Source organism: Leucopleurus acutus (assembly GCF_964270905.1).
Source record: "Leucopleurus acutus genome assembly, chromosome: 1".
Classification (NCBI taxonomy): domain Eukaryota; kingdom Metazoa; phylum Chordata; class Mammalia; order Artiodactyla; family Delphinidae; genus Leucopleurus; species Leucopleurus acutus.
Window position 1 is genome coordinate 86,930,670 of NC_139142.1, and position 18,309 is coordinate 86,948,978.

Genomic DNA, 18,309 nt, shown 5'->3' on the forward strand with positions numbered 1-18,309 from the left:
ACCAAGACTCAGCAGTCTTGCTGCATCCTCTAAGGTATAGGAGTTAATGTTTGAGTTTTGATCAAGAGCTGAGATGCCACAAAAGGCTCCTAAAAGCTTTAATAGCTGGGTGTTCATTGTCTTGAATACTTTCTCCCATACTGTCTTAGTGGAAAATCCTAAACTTAATTTCTACTGTTAAAAGTACCTGTATTATTGAGTGGTTTCAGCTATGGTGAAAGGCTTTTCCTAATGTCCACATTTAGGAGATTTTTCCCTTGTAAATAGAATGTGATTTTTTTTTTTTAATCTAAAGGATCAAAATGTGTCCTGTAGTCAGTTTCCATTTTATCTTCCATATAAGCAAGCTTCAGACACACAAATGAAAATGTGTGTGTTTCATAAAAGTATATTATAATTTATGCTCATTTTACCTAACTTTTATAAAAGCATACAAGTGATTTTGCTCTCATGACTTCATTTATTCTGAAGATTTCTATTCAGCCCCTCCAATGTTCCAGGGAACAGTGGTGAGCAACACAAGCCCTTCCCTCTTGGAGCTTTCATTTTTACTAGGGGACAAATCATAGTCACACAGTTACGTTACAAATTAAAACCCCTCTTTTAAACTAGTTTTATAAAATCTACACATTTGGGAGTTTAAACTTGTTTTATCTAGTTGTATTTTGAAAAAGTTAAAACAGGAAAAACTTTTTGAACAGTATATTGAATGCGTTAGAGTGCTTTAGGGAATCATCTATGTTGGTGACAAGGTAGACTCAGAAATTCCTGTGATCTCTGAATCCCGTGAGTCCGAATGCAAATTTGATGACTAGCAAAAGTAGTTTCTTTCTAAAACTGCAAATACATGCTATTGACCCTCAGATTCCTGAATAACTGGAAGGGGTTTAGTATAATTTAATTAAAATAATCATTAGTATCCATATATATATATTCAGCTGTCTCCTGTGTCTGGTGAATTTGCTGCTATTGGAGAAGAGTTATCAATAGTGATTTGCAGTTATGTGCTGTACCTGCCTCTCCAATTTCCTCGTATCTAAATGTTTATACAAATAAAATATGGAATCTTACTTAGGTCCAACCAGGACTTAAATTCTTTTGCCTAGTCTTATTTTTTTCAAAGTAGGACTGTCTTTAAACCTTTCAGAGGTAGGTGATCATTTAACTCATGAACATTTAATTAAAAGCATTCTTTGTAATAAGGGAAAAAGAACTGTTTATACTACATTTTGTCTGGTTTTAAAATTCTTCCACTTTTCCATCACCATTGGCCCTGATTAAAATATCAGTTTTGTTGTTGTTAGAGCTATGGCAGATTTTGTTGGTAGAAAATGCCCCTTTCTTGAAATTGGATAATTCAAAATATAGGTATGTGTAAGCCCTAGCTCCTGAAAAATTGTATAGTGGGATTAAGACACAAGGAAGCCAAACTACCAAATGAATTAACGTATGCAAGTGGAGTATTTCAAGGTGATCTGTATCAGTTATTAGTAATATTCAGAATCTAATATTCTGAGTGCTAAATGGAGATTAATTATTACAAGTATATAAATATTATTATAAAACCTTAATACCTTTTTAAAATGATATAGCATTTTTCAGTTTCATTGGTGAAAGATAAGTTTACATTTGTAATACTTAAATCTGAATTCATCTTTTCATTCAATCCCTGTTTTTTCAAATGATCTCTCACCCCCCCACACACACACACGCATGCAATTAAAATAAAGATGGGTGTTTGGGAAAAGTTGAAATGATGGAATGTTTTGGCCTCTGCACCTTTCCTCAAAAACTATAAGAGAAACTAAAAACATTTTTTAAAAATGCCAACACGGAAACATTCCTTCTTATATTTTCTGTTCTGGCATGTGCAGGGATAGGGAGGCTGTGTGGTCTTCTGGTTAGAGCAAAGGACTGGGAGCCAGGAGGATCCTGGGTTCCAATGCGGGGCTAACCACTGACTTACTGTGTGACCTTGGGCAAGTCACTTGACCTCCTTGTGCCTCAGTCAACCATCTGGAAAATTGGTTAAAAAGCAGGACCTCGATGACAACCAGATGCTTCATCTGAACTGAGCTTTCCTGGGTAAATAAATTACAAAAACAATTTACAGAGTTTTTAATCCCTCTTTATCATTTAATATAACATTTTGGGATAAAACAAAGTTCTTTAAGGCATGGTAATATTTGGTTGTAAGGTTTCAATAATTGCTAAGAATTTTTTTTTTTTTTTTTGCGGTACACGGGCCTCTCACTGCTGTGGCCTCTCCCGTTGCGGAGCACAGGCTCCGGACACGCAGCCTCAGCGGCCATGGCTCAGCGGCCATGGCTCACGGGCCCAGCCGCTCCGCGGCATGTGGGATCTTCCCGGACCGGGGCACGAACCCGTGTCCCCTGCATCGGCGGGCGGACTCTCAACCACTGCGCCACCAGGGAAGCCCGCTAAGAATTTTTATAATAAAACTGTAGCCCAAAGCTTAGGCCCACACTTGCATTTGAATTTCCTTTGTGAGAGAAAATGATAAGGCTTAACTTGAAAAGCCTATGGTATGTGTATTGTATATGTGTTTCAGTATATGTTGTGCTTTTTACATATATATATATATCTATATATATATATTTTTTTTTTTTAGTTAATTTGTTTTTACTTTTATGTTTAGGCACCGGCTTTTCCGCGAACATTGTGTTTGTGTACAAGGAAACTATATAAAGGACTTAAATATCCTTGGAAGAGATCTTTCAAAAACTATAATAATTGACAACTCACCACAAGCCTTTGCATATCAGGTAGGAAGAGGTTGCTAAACAAACTCAGACAAATGCTGCCAAAAGATTTGATGGGATAACAGAATTTTCACTGGTGGAATTTCCCTGTTTAGTGTCATCTTTTAGAATTAGGAATGCCAAATTAGTATATTCCTTGTGGAAATTTTTCTTTTAAATGAAGTACAACATACATAAAAATCTGAGTAGTAAATCTGAAGTAGTAAATCCCTAAGAAGGGGCTATAAGATATATATCATTTAATAGCATTCTTATCTATTGTTAAATCAGTAATTTGATTATAAACATGTTTCAGAATTATGAATAGCTTAACCATGTTCTTCTGGTCTGTTTGATTTGGCATTTCAAAATATTTTCTTAGACTATTTTGTCAATATGTTTGTACCCTTTGTCAATGATTCTTAGAAATATAAATTCAACTAGAGGGAATTCCCTGGCAGTCCAGTGGTTAGGACTCAGCACCTACACCTGCTGAGGGCCCAGGTTCCATCCCTGGTCAGGGAACTAGGATCCCGTAGGCCACACAGCACAGCATATGATAGACAGACCGACAAGAGATTAGCCATCCTTGCAAGATATATTTTACATTATGAGTATGTTCATGTGATATGGCTGAGATTTTCTTCAGAATAAATCAGTGCAGAATTGGAATGGTGGAAAGTGGGTTGGGTGTAGATGAAACAAGCTTTGCCCGTAACTTTTCTGTTTCAAAAATGTCCATAATAAAACGTAAAAAAGAATATAAGGGGGAAAATTGCATATGGTATTGAAGTATGTTCAGTTTAGGTCACTACTTTTATTCACTTGCATTTTGAAATAATGTTTTTAAGAATTGGTTCGTAAATAAAATAATTTCAGTTATCCTCCATCTCAAACACAGTGTTCTGCATAAATGTTAAAAGATATTTTATCCTAGAGAATATTTACTATAAAACAAATATGGTTTGTATTTTTGTTTTTAGACCAATGAAATACCATTGAGTCAATTTGTTATGTTCCTACTATGTTTCAGGTTATCTTGCTAGTTGCTGGGAATAAAATAATGGGACACAGTCCCTGTGTAAGAGTATATGCTTTCTAATAGTATTCTCTGTTGAGATTGGTAAAATTCCTTTATTCAAAATGCCTAGCATTGACTAATAATATTTCTTGAATGAATAATGTTTTTAGTTACGTTAATGCAAAACTTGTTTTAATGAATATTTCTTATTAAGTTTTATATACACTAAGAATAAATTACTCTGAAAAACCAATTATGTTTCAGTTCCTTCCTTAACATCTGTCTCTTGCACTATTAAGCTGTCAAAGAATATGACAGACATAAACTCTGATGGCATTCCTTTTTTCAAAGGAACTTACTGATTAATGTTTACTAAAATCTGTTACTTTTAAGCTTTTCCAAAGTAGGCAAAATGTAAATGAAGAGTTAATTACTTATTTTTCACTTTAGCTATCTAATGGAATCCCTATAGAAAGCTGGTTTATGGATAAAAATGACAATGAACTTCTAAAATTGATTCCATTTCTGGAGAAGCTAGTAGAACTGGTAAGTATATCTTATCATTTTGTTAGGTTTTTGTTGCTTTAACTCTGTTGAAATCTTCTCAGTTGCTTTATGTGTACTAACTTTAAGTCAACATGGTGGGACATTAGGGCAGAGATTGAAAAAAGATTACAAGCATTTTTGAAACTTATAAATTATATTAAAATTATGTTTATCAGTATTTAAAAATTTATATATCGAATGTTTTATTTTACCAGACTTCCTCTTGCTAACTAGTTGTTACTAAATTGATTTTGTAGTTCAGGTCTAGAATTAATGCTTATGGTACTGAAACTTTATTCTGGGAACTTTTTCCTCTGTGTCCATGGATTAATTTTAAAACTACTATATAAAGTAGAATTCATTGGCTGAATGCTTTACCTATCTTTTGGTTTGACCTCTTATTGCATAATTGGTCTTACAAAATTAATACATTAATGATAGGCTTTTTTTTTAATCTAAATTTAACTGCTTCTGTGTAGTATCTTTTTATTTGGCAAACAAAATAATGTAAATTATAAAATATTGATAAATGGTGGTATAGTTTCTTTGCAAAGTAAGAGTGTTCATAATGTTATGAGGATCATGTCTTTGAAATTACGTGGCTTTTAAAATGTCTATTTCTCCACACAGAATGAAGATGTTCGACCTCACATCAGAGACCGATTTCGCTTGCATGATTTGCTGCCCCCAGATTAAGTACAAAGACTTGTCAAATCACTGAAGGGGGAGAGAATGCAGGACCCTTTTGGACTAAGACAAAAACATTGCCATTACTGTTGAAATTTTGCATTTTTGTACCCCGTCTTGCTTTTCTTATCTTGGTGCCCAATAATAATCAAGGGTTACAGAAAGAGACTTTATCTCAGATTGAATACATACAGTAGGTAGGCTAAAACAGAAGAGTCTTTAGAACTAGTGCAACTTCCAGTGAAATTTTTTTATGTACAGGACATCTGCAGTTTATAAAGAATTCTGTTTCTGCCACCAGCAGTTTGACCTGTAGTCACACAGGATTTTATGATAATAACAGAGATGAAAATGGACTTTTATTTTCTCTCTGTTTGGTGCTCTAAGTGGGTTTGTAGCCACTTTTCTGTTACTTTAAAATTCTCATTTCAACAGGAATGGCCAGTAAAAGTTGTTTTATTTTTCCTGTTAAGGTTTATAACCTTTTTACATTTTTGACCTGTATTAGATTAGAATTTCATTATGCATTCCTTTTAGTTGAGGCGCTTCATAGTTTTCTGGAAATAGTCAATTTTTAGTTTTTTATTATACATTTGAATGGCCGTTTTCCTGCTTTGTCTGCCTGCATATTGTATATTTGTTTAAAAATATTCTCTACTTTTAGTCCATGTAAGTTTCATTTAGAACATGCATTTATATTTTGTTTCTGTAATATTCTACTGTAGGTGAAATCTTTTCAAAAATCAAGAGACTGGGTAGATAAGAATATATGAATGACTAATATTCAAAAGATTTAAACCATTGTGATGGCATGTGTCCCCAAGTGGTAATATCTTGCAGTGGCACACAGATTTGATGGATAAAAGGTATACCTCAGACTTCACTGTGCTCACCAATCTTTGAGGAGAAGGAGTTTGGTCACCTGTTGGGCTTGATTTGGTTACTGATGCCTTTGGTTTTCTCCAGGAATGAAGTATTCAGCACAGTGATTCAGTATTTTTAGTTATTTTGCATGGGCTGGTAGTACCTCTGTTATGCTCTCAGTTACAATCAATTAAAACTCTGTGTAACAGTCTTGGTACCTTACAGTAGCTATGCATAATCCTGTGGCACAGTAAACTCCCAAGCCACCAATGCAGTTAATATGTTCTCATAGTGGTTTTCTATGCTATATGAAAATAGTCTTCAAGCCTTGGTTCTCTAATGCAGCTACCACAAGAGGTTGATATTTTTATAGTGGCGTGTAATCTCTTTTTCGGGAGGCTTTTTATGGAAGGTAGAATTTGTAAAAGTTAGTATGCTTTGCCTCTCAACTGCATTATCATGCCACAGGCTCAGACTGTTTTTGTGTAAAGGATGTCAAAGAACGGCACTTTTTCTAAAGAGAAGTTTGATATTTTGTATGCTTGTTAAGAAAGTACAGTATTGGAAATTAAAGGTGGACAACTGATAATTGAGGAGTATGTCACTTAATTTTTTATGTATATTACCTGTTTACTTGTACAACTTATTGTACAAATTACATGCAGCTTCATTTTCAAATGAATCCTTAAAATAAGGAAATCTTTTTAGGAAAACATTTAATTTTTGTATTTTTGATTTTAAAGGCATGAGTTATGTCAATTTTCAGTGTATTAATGAAGATTTTAACTTTTCATCAGGTTGAGTGTTTTCTTACTATATTATCTGTTGTGTATGTAGTTAGCATATTGTGTCACTGAACTGTTTAAAAATCTAGCATGTAGAGCAAGCCTGTTTTGTGGAAAATCCTTATTCATTAAAAAAATAATCATGGCAGATTTTCTGCAAAAAAAAAAAGCAAAAGCATTTGCAATTCAGAATACTGGGGGTTTTTTTGTTTGTTTGTTTTTAATTTAAAGAAAGGTATTTTGCTTGCAGGAAAAAAATACTACAGATTCATTTTAATGAGAATCTTTGAAATGTATTTATCTTTAGGGCATCTGGGCATCTTTATGCTGTTTGTCTTCTGTCTTTCTTGAAATAAAATGTACATATGTTACCTTTACATATGCTCTTGCTCAAAATTGTGAACCTGGTTACATTTCTCCTTGCTCCCTTTTTATGTTCAAACAGCAAAACCCAAAACCTATACAGGATCTAAACTTTCAGCTTGCATTATAATTGCTGAAAGCTTTTCTGATTAAGTAACTACAGTCTCAACGGGCTTTCCCACAACTAAAAGGGAAATGTAAGCACCTATATATACCACTGTGCCTATAGGCACTTTAAAAACAACTTTTAATCATCTTTTATTGGTAAAGCTGTTTTTGATCCCCTGCTAGCAGAGCTCCTTTAAGTTGACTGACAAATGAATCAAGCCTAACAAGATTCTGTAAAGAAATAAACTAAGGGAGAATTTTATATGGCCTGAGAAAATTTCTTGAGATCAATTCAGTCTCTTTTTCTTCATTACTTGATTTGAGTCATTTTAAATTTGTTATTAATACAAAATTTAAAATAAGTTATAGAGACAGTTATCCAGCTTCCTCCACTTTAAAATGTGTTATCTTATTACCCCTTCTTTGCTTTATCTGTTGGTAGATATTACCTTAAACACTTCCATTAGTTAAATGGAGGTGTTTATGAATTGAGATGTGCCCAGCCTCTTCAGTTCACACAGAAAACATGAACTCTTAAAAACTGACAAGTAAATGCAGGAGAGATGGATACCTGATAAGACACAGCAAAAGTGACCTATATACACATTACGACTCTGAAGTACATATTATAATTGTGATATTTCCAGTGGTAAATGTCTGACTTTTAAAGACATTCTTTTAAATATTTGTATTATTGTTAGGATGTTTTAATCAGTTGTGTTTTTTAATTCCATGTAATATATGTAGCCCTAATCAGATTTATAGCACCATATTTCTCCTTGGGTCTTAAAAGAGAGTTGACAACAATTTAAAAGCATAAATTGTTTTATATTAGCTAGTATGTGTATTTATTTACCTGATGGCTTTATCTTGTTTCCCAAAATTTTGGGGACATTTGTTGAAAGCATTGTAACTTCTATAAATGGCTATTTTCTTGTAACTGTCAGTGAAAATGGATGTGTACATTGTGTTTTTATATTACTTTGGTTTTCCTGGTTTGTTTGTTTTTGGGTTTTGGGGGGGATGGTTAAACATAGAATCATTTTTTTAAAAAAGTTATCTTTGGCCAATGACTTTTTCAACTAGGTATTATTTGCATTCAACCATCTAAAGAAGTTTGTTTTTTACTGTTTTGTTTAGTCAACTTGCTGAAAAACAGAGACTTCATCTCATCAATGAAGAAAGCATTTCATTATTCCTACAAATCTTTGCAGCGAGCACAGACTTCTTCATAAGGACCAGATCTTTTCCACGTCTTGTGTCAATCACATAAAGCTGAAATGTAAAGGACACTGAAGCCTTCATTTAATTGTCCTAACATGATGGTGTTATATACTACATCATTAGCTAGTTAAGGTTTTCTGACCTGACTTCTCTTTGTCTTCCTAGGTATTTATTTGTTATCTCTTTTAAACTTGTGTTTCTAAATTAACTTAGTGTTAATAGTCACCCACCAAATAACTATGCCAAGTAACTAGGAAAGAGTGTTTATTTTATTTCCCCTTATAGGGGAAGAGTGGACTGGGAACAAAAATGTATGGGCCAAAAGGCCTTAGGTTGTCATTCATTCACTTTCTTATTCCTCTCATGAGCTGTTTTTGAGTATAGTATTTTTTCAGTGCTTATGTGCTTGATTATGTCATTACTTTTCATGTCGTCCCCTGAGTTAAAAGCCTGCTAAGAACCTGTATAAAATACATTTAAAAAATTTCAGAATAAGAACCACAGAACTCAGTATCTTATATTTAAATGCTATTTAAATTATTATTGGAATCCAAGTCTCATTCACTAGGATACATTTTTATAAAATGTTTCTCTGTATCTTGAATTGAAATTACTTGCCCAGAGGCAAGAGTTCTGGGATTATGTGTTTTGAGAAATTTTTAAAAGGGGAGATGAGAGCAACAAGTTTATACTTACTTTATGGTTTTTATATTAGTTATTAGTATTTTAAAATATATCACTGGTTCCCAAACCTGACTCTTCATTAGAATTACTCTGTGGAGCTTTTGAAATACAGATTCTTGAGGCCTGACCTCTAACAAATTGTCTCACTGGGTCTAGAGTGGGGCCTGAGAGTTCTGTATTTTTTGAAAGCTCTCCAAGTGATTCTCATAGATTTGGGAAATCACTACTTTACTTAATGTGACAGTGGTTTGGGAGTTGAGAATAGGCAACAAAATTAAGTTTACCAGACATCTCTTTGTGGTAGAGTTTTCTTTTTTCTTTTTTTAACTGGGACCAGATTTCACAGAACTTATTCAAGATGCATGGAGGAATAATAAAGAAGATTGAGGTTACTGCTTATTATCATTCATGTCTTTCATACTTTTTAAGAGTTTGCATTTTCTAGCACTTGGAATAGTTGATCATATACACAGCTGAAGGACATATCCCTGAATGAGACCATTATATATATTAACTGTAAAATATTTCACTATTTTTTTATTTTATAAATCTTTGTAGAAATAAGCAATGAAATACTACTTTCATCTTTTGAAATGGGATTTTTCAAGGCAGTGTCCTTTTGGCATTAAGGTAGGGGGGAGTTAATATTCTCTCTGCCTTTTTCCACATGAATCTATATAAAGTCATGGACATTTAAAATATTCAATTTAATTTCTACATATTTACTATGCAGTATAGCCGTGAACAAGTAATGTAGATTTAGTTTTCTCATCTTCAAATGCCCTGATCACCCTACCTCACAGGGTTGTTGTGGGGATAAATAAAACTTTTATGGAAGCACTTTTCTTTGGTGATATTTTATCAGCCATTAGAAACAATATAATATCTAACAACTTATATTTGTATAGTGCTTTGTTTACAAGTACACAATTTTTTCACATTGCTTTCTCTTTCGATGATCTGTAAGGAACGTAGAGCAGGTTACAGATACGGAAAAAACAGATAAGGAAACAAGCTCAGAGAGGGCTGTGACCCAAGACCACACCGCTGTTCTAGGAGACTTGAATTTAAGTATTACCACAGGCTATTTCCCAAGGCATTGGCATTTTTGTATAATCATGTTTGTACATAAATACAGAGCTTTCCCTAGTTTATAAAATGAATGTAGCCAACAAAATGTTCTTATAAAAGAATATATTAACTCAGTGCAAAAGCTTGTGGTACAAACTAGGCCCTAGAGTTTAACAATTCAATATTTAAACTAGAAGGAAATTCCATCTTCTAAGTGTACATCTTTATTTTACAGATGTAAAATGTGTCTAGAAAAGTGTCTTCCCAAGATCACAAAGCTGGGATTAGAATCTAGCTCTCTTAATTACCATTACTCAAAGTAATGACTTTAGGAGGAATAACATTCTTAATTTCTGGAACTACCAGAAGTGCAGAAGTTGCATAAAACCTGAATAATGAAGTGGTTAGCTTTAAAAAGTAGAGATAAAATGGCAAGAAAGAACCAGATTATGGTGAGCTAAAATGAAATTATACTTGTGTAATGGGCTAAATAACTCGAACCAGTATAACAACAAAATAGCAAGCTGGTCCCACCCCAATCTCTGTGATGAGACTTAAATACAGTATTGTTAACTCTAGTCACCATACTATACGTTAGATCCTTGGAACATTAGATCCTCAAACCACTAGAAGTCTGTACCCTTTGACCAACATCTCTTCATTTTTCTCACCCCCCCAGTTCCTGGCTGGGATGAGACTTGATAACTATTTTCCCTGAGCTTCAAAGGAGTGTAGTGCACACAGACTGGTTTGAGTGTCACTGCAGTAGGCCTTTAGAAATAAATGACTGGACTTGGGAATAGCTGACTTAGGAGTATGGGTAATAAAAAGGAAAGTTCAGAGTCAAAAGACCTGAATTCAAGAACTTAAGAACTCATCCACTTACTAGACAAAGGAGTTCTCTGATCCTTGATTTGTCCCTCTGTAAAATGGGTGGTGAAACATGTATACAGATAACTACCAGAACTGAAATGTTAAAGCAGCTAATTTTCTTGAGGGTGTGTGAGATCTATACAGGGTGTTGGGAGATGTCTGAAGCTAGAGGGGGCAGAAATGAGCAGTAGAATCAGGTTATTGTAATACCACAGATGTCAGGGAGATTTTTTAAGAAAGACATGAGCAGCAAGCAGTCTGGAAAGAAAGACTGGAGAAGTGGTAATGGAGAGGTCACCTATGATTGTTAAGAACAGCGGTCCCCAACCTGTTTGGCACCAGAGACCAGTTTTGTGGAAGACGGTTTTAACACGGCCTGGTGGTGGCGGGAGGGATGGTTTCGGGATGATTCAAGCGCATTACATTTATTGTGCACTTCATTTCTATTATTATTACATTGTAATATATAATGAAATAGTTACACAACTCACCATAATGCTGACAGGAGGCGGAGCTTAGGCGGTAATACGAGCGACGACGGGAAGTAGCTTGTAAATACAGATGAAGCTTCGCTTGCTCACCGGCTGCACACCTCCTGCTGTGCGGCTCGGTTCCTACCAGGCCACCGACCGGTACCTGTCCGCAGCCCGGGGGTTGGGGACCCCTGGTTAAGAACATTTCGGATGAAAATAATGCTAACTGCGAAGGAAGAAATGGAGGATGAGGAAATTAAAGAGTGAGTATTAAATGGCTTGAGAAGTAAGTAGTTGGGGTAGCAGGCTCATGTAAATGACTTGCCGAGTTAGAAGTCTCTTAGTAATCAGTGAACCAAATGAACTAGAGCTTTTAGTGGCTCCCATATACTGAGCTTTAATGTTATATTTGATGTATGACAATTGTTGAAGGTAGCTGTAGGTAGCCTTTCTGATGACAGTAAAAGTCGTTTAAAAACACTGCCTTAACTATGCTAGGCTCTGTGGATGGCAGAAGAAAGCAAACCTGACACTGCCCTCAAGCTAACAGGCTAGCAGTGGAGACTGACATTTGCTGGGAAAAGGAACACGAACGAAAAGACTGGCTTTGAGGGCTAATAACACAATCTAATCTGAAGTCAGGCTTGGATTGGCTGAAGAAGTATTAAGTTGAGATCTGTAGAACATTTATTGAAAGAATATTAAGCCAGGCTTGGCTGGGGGAGGGGGTAAAGTTAAGCAAGGGGGTAAATAATCAGATTTGTTTTAAAAAGGTCACTTTGACTGCTGAATAGGGAATAGATTGAGTGGGAGACCAGTTTGAAGAAATACAGACGTGGACCTAATTCGTTCCACACAAAGAATTTCCTTTCTCCACGATAATATGGTTAATATATTGGGTTAATGTATTAACCCAATGTAATGTAATGTAATGTAACATATTAATGTATTGGGTAGCATCGTAATGGACAATCTGAGGTCGGAGATTGGTAAAGTTCTAGGGAAAGTATGGCTTGCCCAGTTTAATGATAGAAATGGGAAGGTACTCTAGGATTTTATGGCACCATATAAAAGTTAAGTACGGAAAAATGTATAGGAGTTGAAAGGAGACAGATGCTGTCATTTCATGTCTTGGGTAGGCTCTTTAGGGGAGGAGGGTTAAAATTGAAAAAGTCATTAGTTGTTTCTACATCAAATCATGTAAATCAAATCAGTGATTTTGGTATTTTATAAATGAGTGGTGTTTTTTTTTGGGGGGGTGGTTTGGCCAAGCGGGCCAGCATGTGAGATCCTAGTTCCCCAACCACAGATGGAACCTGTGCCCCCTGCACTGGAAGTGCGGAGTCTTAACCACTGGACCGCCAGGGAAGTCCCTATAAATGAGTTTTAATCTGGTGCTATTTGCAATTAAAACCGCCTCCTCAGCCTGGCCTTATTTCATCTTTAGGAGATTTTGAGTCTGGTGCTTAAGGCACTTCACTTAAAAATAAGCCATAAGCAGCCCTGCTTCTTTTCTGCTGGCATTTACTCTCCTATGGCTTTAATGATGAAGCTTCTTAAAGGCAGAAGTTTTAATGTTAATTTGTTCAACAAACACTGATCAGTCACTCTGCTCATCTGTAAGATGGGAATAGTGTTATGTGTGATTATAGGGTTTCCCTAGAGATTAGTGTGTAGTTCACAGATTAGTTTTAAGGAATAATCGAAGTCTACAGCACAGAGTTCTTGACAATTGTCTCCCAGCTTCTTTATTTCAAAAAGCAGCATGCACAATTCTGTGAATAAATTCTATTCTCAATTTCTGTTTCAAAACTTTATCAATGAAGCATACATATAGCCCATGTATTTTTTGCATAGCACCTCCAACTCTCACACCCTATTTTCAATTGCATGTGGTTTAATACCTCGAAGTTAACACCCCAGAGCCTAGAATAGTACTTGGTACAGGGTAGGCCGTCAATAATTATTTGTTGAATACATGATATAATGAATGAGCTCATATTTCAAAGTTTGGACTTCAATTTATAAGTCCAGAAAATTGATTCTGAATGTGCAACTCAGAATTGATGAAATTCAGAGGAATTGGTTCACACTAACTAAACTCACAAAACACTAATTTTTAGGCCAAATATCAATTCCATTCATTTACCTCCTTATGAAACTAAATCACAGTCCGATGCCAGCTTGGTAAGGGTAGAACCAGAAAAAAGGTCTACTGAAAGAGAATCATAACGGCTAATATCAAGTCAACAGGATGCCCTCATCTTCATCTCTGCTAGGTATCTGCCAGAAGTCTGCAGGTCAGCTTAGCCTTTTCTCTGGGGACTGTCCAAATCTTGTTCTTTGGCCTCACCTCCCCTATATTTCACCTTCTTTCTGTTAACATTTTTTGTTTGTTTGAAGGTACATTGTCTTAGAACATCTTCAGGCAAGTAAATACAGATGACTGTACTACCACTTCAGAAATACACAGGCTTGCTTTCCTGAGTCTTCACCTTGGGATATTCGATTGAATCTGGCACCTTCTTAGCCAATTATTTACTATTTCCTAGTTCAGGTCATTGCTATAATGCTGTGGGCTTACTAGTAATATATTAAAAAAGCAGCTTTCTTTGGGGTGCAGCTGTATTAATTTTCTTTTGAGACTACCTTTCATGAGGAGAAACAATGGCCTGATGGGCGAGTTTTTCTTTGAGGAAAAAACCAGTTTTGCCTAGAAATTTATTCATGCAGTCATTCAACAGTTATTAAGTGCCCACTATGTGCCAAACAGACTTAAGTATAGCAGAGCTTAGCCTCTCAAGATTTCTTATCTGCAGATAAGACTACTATGATGTATTCGTTAAAAATTTTAGCTGAGGCCAATAATGGAATTTACTGGAAAGATACTGGGGTACCTCATGGCATTTAAGGAGGAGCTGGACAACTGGACCTCAAGGGAAGGCAAGAGGAAGTAAGGTCGCTTGGGAAATCATCACTTCATCAGGAGGTCTTTCCTTCAGGCTGCTGTCATCTGCCACCAACTCCCAGGCCCTGAGAGTCTTGAGTTCCAAATTCTAAAGTCCTGGGAAAGAGAATCTTTCCGTTATCACTGTATAACAATTCACCTCAAGACTTAAGAGGCTTAAGAGAAGTTATCTCTCACAGATCTCTGGGCTGGCTGGGCTCAACTGGACAGTTCTTGCTTGGGGTCTTCTGTGGTTGTGATCAAATCGTAGTTGTGGATTGCAAATTCCCTGGTGGTCCAGTGGTTAGGACTCCAAGCTTCTACTGCAGGGGGCCCGGGTTTGATCCCTGGCCAGGGAACTAGGATGCCACAAGCTGCACAGCAAAAAAAAAAAAAAAAAAGGGTAGCTGTGGATGGAATCATCTGACAGTTCAACTAGACTGAATGTCCAGGATGACTTCTTTGCTCCCGTGTCTGGCATCTCTGCTGGGATAATCTGGAACAGCCAGGGGCTGGCTGAATACTTCTCTCTCCCTAAACAGGCTCTCTGTAAAGTTATCTTGAAACAGCATGGCAATCTTAGGGTAATAAGACTTCTTCAATGGCGGCTGGCTTCTACCAGTGTGAGCATTCCAAAAGGCACAGGTGGAAGCTGCAAGGCTTGTTATAGCCTAGCCTTGGGTGTCACTTCTGTCCTACTCTACCGGTTAAATATGAATCATAGGGCTACCCCAGACTCAAAAATTATATAAGGGCTTGGATACTATTCATTAAAGGGCCATCTCTGGAGACTAGCTACCAGATAATCTGATGGTTCCACTGGGTTATTTATATCCCACCTAGGGGCAGATTCAGATTTTATACAGCTTGAAGCATATACAATTTGGAGGGCTTTCTTGAAGAATGGAAGGGGCCTATGCAATGAGGGGCCCTGAAGCTACAGCTTCATTAGATTCATAGATAATCTGCTTCTGACCCCCCTTCTCAAATCAGCTATGGTAAGGGAGTAGAATGGCTTGGGGAGCCCACCTACTCTTGTATACTAGGACGATTTCCAGAAAAGGAGAAATCATTGTGAGCTTTCCCCACTCCTCACCATAAGTGTCCAGTGTTCAGTTCAATATAATCTGATCATTTGAATGTTTAGAACTCAGGTCTCCTGACTTACAACAGTGAATTTTCAAATATACTATATTGCATAGTATTTTAAAATTTGTATTAAAAAATGTAGTAGAATTGGAAGGATACAAATTTTTTTTTTAACTTACTATCCTTTATATACCTTTTTCTCCTGGCTACTTTTAAATGTTGATGTCCTTCAAGGTTTCTCATTCTATCCTATCTTCAGATGGCCTCTACTTCACTTGATTCCATCTACCCCCATCATCAGATAACTCCTAATCCTCTATCTGTGGCTCAGACCTCTCTAGTTCCAAATATATACTAGACATTTCTATTTGGATGCCTCAGAGGAATGTCAAGATCTTAAAGTCAAAACTTAAGGTCTTAAGTCAAAACTTAACCTATCCTCATTCCTTATTATGATGAGAAACACCATTCAGGCATCTTCAGAAACATTTACGGAGCATTTACTACATGCCAGGCACTGGGAATACAGTAGCAAAGAACACAGACAAAATACCTGTGCTCCAAACAGATATTAAATAAGGAAACAAGGTCATGAGAAATTGTGATAAATGCTATGACAAAACCAGAGTGACAAGATGAGTAACTGGGAGAGGCCCATTGCTGGAGGGAGAACAGGGAAGAACTTTCTACAAAGGTAACACCTGAATTTTGGAGGAAGAAAAGCCAACCATGTAAAGGTGTGGAAAGAGCACTGTAGACAGAAAGAATAGCAAGCACAAAGTCCAAAAATAGGAAAAGGCTTAGTAGCCTCAGAGGGCCAGTAACAATGATGTTAATGAGACGGAATGGCATCATAAGGGGGTTGGTGGGAGGTAGGAGTCAGATTATGCAGAGCCTTGTAGGCCATCATAAGGAGTTGAATCTAAATCCAAAACAAACAAACACCAAGAAGCCACTAAAGGGATTTCAACTAGGAGGAAGGGGTGTGATGATCTAATTTACATTTTTTAAATAAACTGCCTGGTGTATAGTGAATGGACTGTGGAGAGGGAAGAGTAGAAGAAGGAAAACCAACTGAAAGCATATTATAGGAGAACAGCCTAGAGAAAGCTTGGATTAAGGTGGTAGCAAGAGACATGGATTCGAGATTAACATTGGAAGTAATTCACAGACCTTGGTGATGGACTAAATTTAAGGGGTAAGTGAGAGGACGAAAGCAAGGATAGCTCCCAGGTTTTTGACTTGAGCACCTATAGATGGATGTTACTTCCACTCAATCTCCAAAGGCATCATCCTCTACAGCTCCCTTCCCCTCCTCCTCCATATCCAGTCAGTCACTGTGTTAGTCAGGGTTATTCAGAGAAACAGAACCAGTAGCATGTGTATATATATAGAAAAAGATTTATTTTAAGAAATGGCTCACAGGGAATTCCCTGGCTGTCCAGTGGTTAGGACATGGCACTTTCACTGCTGAGGGCCCAGGTTCAATCCTTGGTTGAGGAACTAAGATCCCACAAGCTGTGCAGCGCAGAGAAAGAAAGAAAGAAAGAAAGAGAGAAAGAGAAAGAGAGAAAGAAAGAAAGGAAGGAAGGAAGGAAGGAAGGAAGAAAAAGAAAGAGAAATTGGCTCACGTAATTGTGGGAGCTGGCAAGTCTCAAATCTGCAGGGCAGGTCAGCAGGCTGGAGACCCATGGAAGAGCTGATGCTGCAGAGTCCAAAGGCAGTCTGTAGGCAGAATCCCTTTTTCCTCAGTGTGTTTTCTTTTCTTTTTTTAAAAAATTAATTATTTATTTTTTTGGTTTTCGTTGCTGGGCGTGGGCTTTCTCTAGTTGTGGAGCGCGGGGGCTACTCTTCATTGCGGTGCACGGGCTTCTCATTGCAGTGGCTTCTCTTGTTGCAGAGCTTGCTCTAGGCGCAGGGGCTTCAGCAGTTGTGGCACACGGCTCAGCAGCTGTGGCTCACAGGCTCAGCAGCTGTGGCTCACAGGCTCTAGAGCACAGGCTCAGTAGTTGTTGTGCATTGGGCTTAGTTGCTCTGAGGCATGTGGGATCTTCACGGCTCTAACCCGTGTCCCCTGCATTGGCAGACGGATTCCCAACCACGGTGCCACCAGGGAAGTCCCTCAGTGTGTTTTCTTTTTCTTTTTTTTGCGGTACGCGGGCCTCTCACTGTTGTGGCCTCTTCCGTTGCGGAGCACAGGCTCCGGACGCGCAGGCTCAGCGGCCATGGCTCACGGGCCCAGCCGCTCCGCGGCATGTGGGATCTTCCTGGACCGGGGCACGAACCTGCGTCCCCTGCATCGGCAGGCGGACTCTCAACCACTGCGCCACCAGGGAAGCCCCCCTTTTTAAAAAAAATTAAAATAATTAATTTTAAAAAAAATCAATTAATTTATTTATTTTCGGCGGTGTTGGGTCTTCGTTGCTGCGTGTGGGCTTTCTCTGGTTGCGGCGAGCGGGGGCTACTCTTCATTGCGGTGGCTTCTCTTGTTGCAGAGCACGGGCTCTAAGCACGCAGGCTTCAGTAGTTGTGGCACACGGGCTTAGTTGTTCCACGGCATGTGGGATCTTCCCAGACCAGGGCTCGAACCCGTGTCACCTGCACTGGCAGGCAGATTCTTAACCACTGGGCCACCAGGGAAGCCCTGGGTGTGTTTTCTTAATGCCTTCAATTCATTGGATAAGACCCATCCGCATTATGGAGGGTAATCTGTTTTACTAAAAATCTGCGTCTTAAAGGTTAATCATAAACAAAAAATACATTCACAGCAACAACTAGACTAGTGATTAACCAAAAACTGGGTACCATGGCC

At 37.4% G+C, this 18,309-nt stretch overlaps 1 protein-coding gene across 2 annotated transcripts in view; it reads left to right on the forward strand.

Annotated features, from left to right (window-relative positions):
• Positions 1–9,876, forward strand: part of CTDSPL2 (CTD small phosphatase like 2) — a 71,333-nt gene extending 61,457 nt beyond the window's left edge. For both annotated transcript variants that reach the window (XM_082845257.1, XM_082845258.1), the window contains exons 11-13: positions 2,660–2,786; positions 4,234–4,329; positions 4,960–9,876. In XM_082845257.1, coding sequence (XP_082701383.1) covers positions 2,660–2,786; positions 4,234–4,329; positions 4,960–5,025 — 289 coding nt within the window. In that variant the 3' untranslated portion in view covers positions 5,026–9,876. The remainder of the gene's footprint in view (positions 1–2,659; positions 2,787–4,233; positions 4,330–4,959) is intronic.
• Positions 9,877–18,309: the final 8,433 nt, after the last annotated feature.